Source organism: Drosophila tropicalis, unplaced genomic scaffold, assembly GCF_018151085.1.
Source record: "Drosophila tropicalis isolate 14030-0801.00 unplaced genomic scaffold, ASM1815108v1 contig_859, whole genome shotgun sequence".
Classification (NCBI taxonomy): Eukaryota; Metazoa; Arthropoda; class Insecta; order Diptera; family Drosophilidae; genus Drosophila; species Drosophila tropicalis.
Window position 1 is genome coordinate 11,291,139 of NW_027173353.1, and position 5,779 is coordinate 11,296,917.

The following is a 5,779-nucleotide window of genomic DNA, read 5'->3' on the forward strand; positions in this document are numbered from 1 at the left end:
AGGCGGCGCCTCTTGAAGCTCGGTTTCTAGCGAAAGCTATATAGTTCAAAGTATACTCGGAGTTGTTTCATAGCATTACTTTTTTTATTATCTTGAAAAGAAGGAATGCCACATTACTTTCTCACATCGAACACATGGTATAACTCTTCAGGACCAAAGCGAACGAAGTGGTGTGATCATTGGAAGACCACAACAATAGCATGCGATTAATTTTCTGTATTTGTAAAGGATAATCTAAAATGTATTTTGAATAGAATTTCACAAGAAGTTTCAATATTGTTGAGTTATGCTCTGCCCAGCCTCCATTTGTTTTGTGAAGCTCGCTGAGTTCACACGGAAGCCCGGAGGCTCAGCAGCTCCAGCAACAATAATAAAAGCAGGACAAGAATCACAGTAAGTGATTATGTATGTACCGAGTGCATTGTTCGGCGGATGGATTTGGACTTGGATTTTTTCTATTCTATTACATTTGTTCGTTTATAGTGTTTTATTTCATTCAGCAACGCAACGCAGCAAACTACTCGACGGAGCTTATCAGGTATCAATGGAGCGAGGAAGCTGCAGCTAAAGAAAAATAATTTATTCACAGCCATTATGCGATGTGAATTTATGCCACTTCCTGGTGAAACAACTACAAATAGCCTTTTAAAATGCGATAAAAATAGCGCCAACGGGTCTACAGAAGAAGATGGTGCACCAACGCTGTACAATGGAGTAATGGAGCAATGGGTCTACAGAAGAAGATGGTGCTGTACAATGGAGTAATGGAGCAATGGATGGATGGTCAGACAGGCAGGCAGGCAGGCTGAGGATGGGGCGTGGTATGGGCATGGTCGCCAGCCGCTGGCCTTCGACTGCCTGTTAGAACCTAAGAACGTGGAATGGCTGCCAAGCATGAAACCGTAAAATGGGTTTTCAATATACATACATACCTACGTACAACATACGGGGGAGAGGTTGGAGACTTATGTGAGTTGTAAGTGAGGGAGAGAGTAAGTAAAGGAGCGATTGGGAGAACTGGGAAAACTGTGAAAACAATGCGACAAATATTTGAATATGTTAATTAGTTTGCTGTTGTTCTTAGAGCACGATCAGTACGTTCCTCTTTGTCGTTGTAGTCGTCGTCATCTTCTATCGCTGGACGTGCATCGGGTGCAGTCTAATTTCATGTGTTGGGCATCTTGTTAGCTTAGGCCCAGAGTATAACCAAGAACAGTTTTGCATCTTCGCACCACAAGGCTAACGAGGTAGCTGCTAGCTGAGCTCTAGCCATGTGCCTGGTGTGGGTCCTCAACTGATCGCCTGCAAAGTGCATTGAGATTCATATTTATATGTATTTATGATTGGTATGCAGTTTGAAAAGCTGGCCACACACACACACATTCTCTTTCTCTCTCACTCTCTCCCTGTCTCTATCTATCTCTCTCTGTCTCCCTTTCTCTACGTGTGTAAGCTTGGCAATAAAGCTGCCAATGAGCCTGACTAAAAACAACTGACAGCATCAGCCTTATAAAGTCACACAGGCCACCATCGGACTCTGGGGATGGGATGGACTTCTCTTACTGGCCGTCCTCTCTACATTTTCGCCATTTGCACGCAAAGTTAACCAGGGGACAAGTCTGCTACAAATATTACAGTGGAGTCTGATTTCAATCGCCCTTTTAAACACCTGCATTAAGTTGTTATTGAATGCTGAACCGATCAAAATTCATGTACGGTCACAGTCCGCCATAAATCAGCTTTGTACTTAATTGCGCGACTTTTTTTGACGGATATAAAATCCAGGGGCACATATTTGGTAAATTGCGAGGGAGGATAATAATAATTTTCAACTTTTTGTTCTTATCACAGTTTCCGAGAAGACATCTTTTTATTCATTGAACATTTTAGGCAGACTCTTCTGTATTAATCTTCAGAGTCACCTGTGGCATTCTTTGCGTGCTGCTGGTGCTACCTCGGCTTCGTCTGTAGGTGTTGCCCCGGCCACAGCTGATGCCTTTGACAGCTACTAAATTCTACTTTGCTCTCGACGCACGTTCCTTGTCCAATTTTGGGCAGCTCGCAGGCTGAGCTTCAACTTTTTGGCCGGCGCTTATCGTTTGGCCATAAATTTATGCTGTTGGTTTGTGTGCTGTTGTTGTTGGTTATTTTGTATTTGAGTTTTAAGCTTATGCGGCATCGGGCCGATTGGCGGAGGTCCTAGGCCATACCTTAGCTTGACACGCAATGAAGTTGTTGTGCGGAATTTGTAAGCAAAAACTAGGAATGCAATTAACGGAACTTGTTATAATAATATTTGACACTTGAACATAATTACTTTTCGTATTTTAACATGAAATATATGTATAGGCAAACAAAGACCTTTAGAATATATATTTGGATTATTCTTTGATATGTTTTTGGGTTAACATTAATGTTTTAAAAACAATATACTACTTTATAACTACTCTTGTGGTTTATAATTGTAATGAATTAACATATATACAACTAACATTTCTTGTTATTCGAAAATGGCGGCATTTTAAAAAGTGAGCCGGAAATCCCAAGGTCTGAGCCGAAGTGCTCATTTTGTCTGGGCGGGCATATTTAAAAAACCAAAAAAAAATGTACCCGCGTGGCAGGGCGAATTTCAGTATGGCTGGGCGAATTCGCGATGTTGTTTCAAGCGAATGTTCGATTTGAATTCCCCTGCGTCCAGTGTTGCCAGCTCTGCTGTACTAAAAAGTGCTAAATTAACTTTGTAAACCAGCTAGAAAAGGCTAGATCAAATTCAAAATATTGAATTTTTATTTTAATTGAAAACTGATAGACAATTATTAATGTCAATAAATCAAATTAAAATACTTTAATCTACGCAATTCATAACAGCAAATACTAATTAATTCACGCTTAATAAGAAGACAACAGTTTTAATATTGTGTTAAAATTAATAATTAATTAATATTATTAATAAGCAAGAAGGCTTCATGAGTTTCATGTACTGCAATTTGCAACAGCTAAGGAAGAGTGCTGCTATAATTTAACATAATGCTATGAAAAGTCAGTTTGATCTTTAAAACCCCTAATTTTCTCGCCAGCCGTTAGATCACAATTTTTCCTATGTCATTTTGCTTCTGCAAGTGAATATTTTGAATTTAATTTGGTTAAGGAAACACAGGTCCAGTCTGAAAGTACGGCTTTCTTCGACTCCAATTGCCATATGTTGGCCCAAAATATCAACCATGCAGAGATAGTAATAGCACGGAGCGGCAGTCACGATTCTCTTTGGTAAATGTTTGCTGGGTATTGCTTTAGGGTTGCATTCGAACTGGGCGAATTCGCAAGTCGCGAAGGGCGAAATTATTATTTATTATTTTTAATGTAAGTATTTACAACAATATTGTAGTAAATTACTACAAAAATTCTGGATAATGTGCCCACTTTAATGTCTAAGACGTAAACATTGGGACAACAACGTTTAAAATCTGATATTGAGGGCGTCGGCAACAGGAGAAATTTTCCATTTCCCGAAAGTGAAAACTGCAATAAAAAAAAAAAACAAAGACCAGGGAGGCTGGGACGTGCAAGGTGGCGAAGCGAGGACGATGACCGAGAGCTCAACAAAGGCTGCGTCTGTCGCTTTGTTCAATAATTCAATTGTACATAATAATAGGTAAAGTTTGTTCAGACTTTTGGATTGTGAGTTCGTTATCAAAGTCTTTTGTTTTGGACACTTGCAGTTGGGAAACACCTAGGACCAAGATGAGCATTCGCACCCGGGCATTAGTTTTTGCCACATTCTTTGGAAGCTGCTTAGCTATTGGGTTGTTGTTGGTTAGCATGACGACTAATCATTGGGTGCGAGCAAATCCACGGCGCGGGAACTCAACGGAGGCGAACGGTGACGTCAACCTTGGTCTGTTCTATGGCAATCAGCATCTAAATCCTGGTTTTGGAGTACGCACCTTTCAAGTCGATGGTTTGTTTTTCTCTAACAAAATGAAAGAATTCTGAGTGGCAGTATGTGATCTTTTTTTATCTCACTTCTTTAGTGTACGATTTTATTCGCACGGAACACGGCGACACGAGCTTTTGGCTTTGGTTGCTCACCACCCTGGGCACAGGTTTTGGTCTTTTGGCTTGTGCCGTGGCTGCCATAGCCTCTGTTTTAAAGGCTGCTTCGGCGGCCAAGCGTGGCGGCACTATGGTTCTGCTTTTGGCTTCCAATATAGCAGCTGCAGGCGCTCAAGTTGTCGCCTTTGTGGCCTGGCTTGTGCAGTTCTATAACTATCTCATACACAACGTCCTGCTGACAGTACACCAGCAACAACATTGGTATAGCAATGGACTCGCCTATTTGGGCTATAGCTTCTACCTGGTCGTTATCTCGACCCTAGTGGTATTAATTAACATTACCTTAATATTGTATGCCAAACGACGTGAGCATCGAGATCTTCATCGCCTGGAGCCGCCCAGTGAAGACAAGAATCGGACGGTCATAATGTTGTACTAGGACGCTGGAAAGCGGACAATCTCCGAAATAAACCTCAACTCGAAACTATTTGGGAACAAAGCAAGAAAAGAAATCTCAGCGGCTTATCTCAGCGATCTGTGCCTTTTCGCTTGCCACTTTTACTGAAATTATACTTAAATATCGAATATATATATATATAAATGTATAGTCTATAAATCTCCATGCAATGGCAGACAACTTCGAAGGAACAGACGTGTATTTTATGCATTTTTACACTTTTATACTCAAAAGTATTTTATATAACCTACATACTTAACATTTTGTACTATCTTATGCATAAGAAATGCAAAAAACAAAGTCATTGTTTACATATGCGCATTGTTAATCCAAGCGCTCCCTGAAAGTTTTATAAAAATATATAAAATAAAACCAAATGATTGTTTTTCAATGCAACTTGTAAATCCTTCCGTTAAATTCAACTTTAAAACAGTTTATATCAGCTCCCTTCATCATCTATAGGAAGTGTTTTACATATTTTTATGCTGCTGATAATAACATATTGAGTGGAAAAAGAACAGAAATTAGTTCGAGAATAATTAGTATGACTTGAAAATCTAAACTTTCATTGTTAAAACAGTATTATTTTTAAGTTATTAACGTTGGTCATCAGAACATTACGCAATTTAAAGACATTTACATTAACGATCAAAAAGGAATTTAATGACGAATGTGAAATCCAATTTAAACCAGAGGGCTGGGGCTAACTTCAACCGCGTCAAAGTTTGTATACCCTTGCAACTTTTTTGGTAACTCTTTTCTTACCTATTAGCCATCAATGGCTAATGTTTGCGAAAGAATGGCCTACAATCATAGGAAATAACGAAGATATTGATCATAGTCACTGTTTTCCACCGATCGTTCTTATGGGAGCTATATGATATAGTCACCCGATTCGGCACAGTCATTAACAGATATATTAAATTAAGAAATGTTTAATTTGAAAGCAATCGAGTTAAAAGTAACGGAGTTTTTAAAAAAGTCACTTTTTTCGACCGATCATTCCTATGGGAGCTATATGATATAGTGGTCCGATCCGGCTGAATCCTGTAGTATATACAAGCCACATGCAAAATTTCAGCTCTGTAGCTCTTACGGTCTAGGAGGAGTTTGCGTTAATCCAGACGGACGGACGGACATGGCTATTTGAACTCGTCTCGTCGTGCTGATGAAGAATATATATACTTTGTATGGTCGGAGATGCTTCGTTCTATGCGTTGCACACTTCTGACCAAAATTAATATACCCTTTTTGCAAGGGTATAAAAAT

At 39.5% G+C, this 5,779-nt stretch overlaps 1 protein-coding gene across 2 annotated transcripts; it reads left to right on the forward strand.

Annotated features, from left to right (window-relative positions):
* Positions 1 to 3,284: 3,284 nt before the first annotated feature.
* On the forward strand, positions 3,285 to 4,887 carry LOC137582381 (uncharacterized). Of its 2 annotated transcripts, XM_068296897.1 has the most exons (4): positions 3,285 to 3,360; positions 3,434 to 3,652; positions 3,720 to 3,958; positions 4,032 to 4,887. In XM_068296897.1, exons 2-4 carry the CDS (start codon positions 3,585 to 3,587, stop codon positions 4,490 to 4,492), a joined length of 768 nt encoding a protein of 255 aa, XP_068152998.1. In that variant the 5' UTR covers positions 3,285 to 3,360; positions 3,434 to 3,584; the 3' UTR covers positions 4,493 to 4,887. The 2 variants fall into 2 exon arrangements, with proteins under 2 accessions (XP_068152998.1, XP_068152997.1); XM_068296896.1 differs by having other exon boundaries at positions 3,308 to 3,652.
* The last annotated feature ends 892 nt before the right edge of the window (positions 4,888 to 5,779 follow it).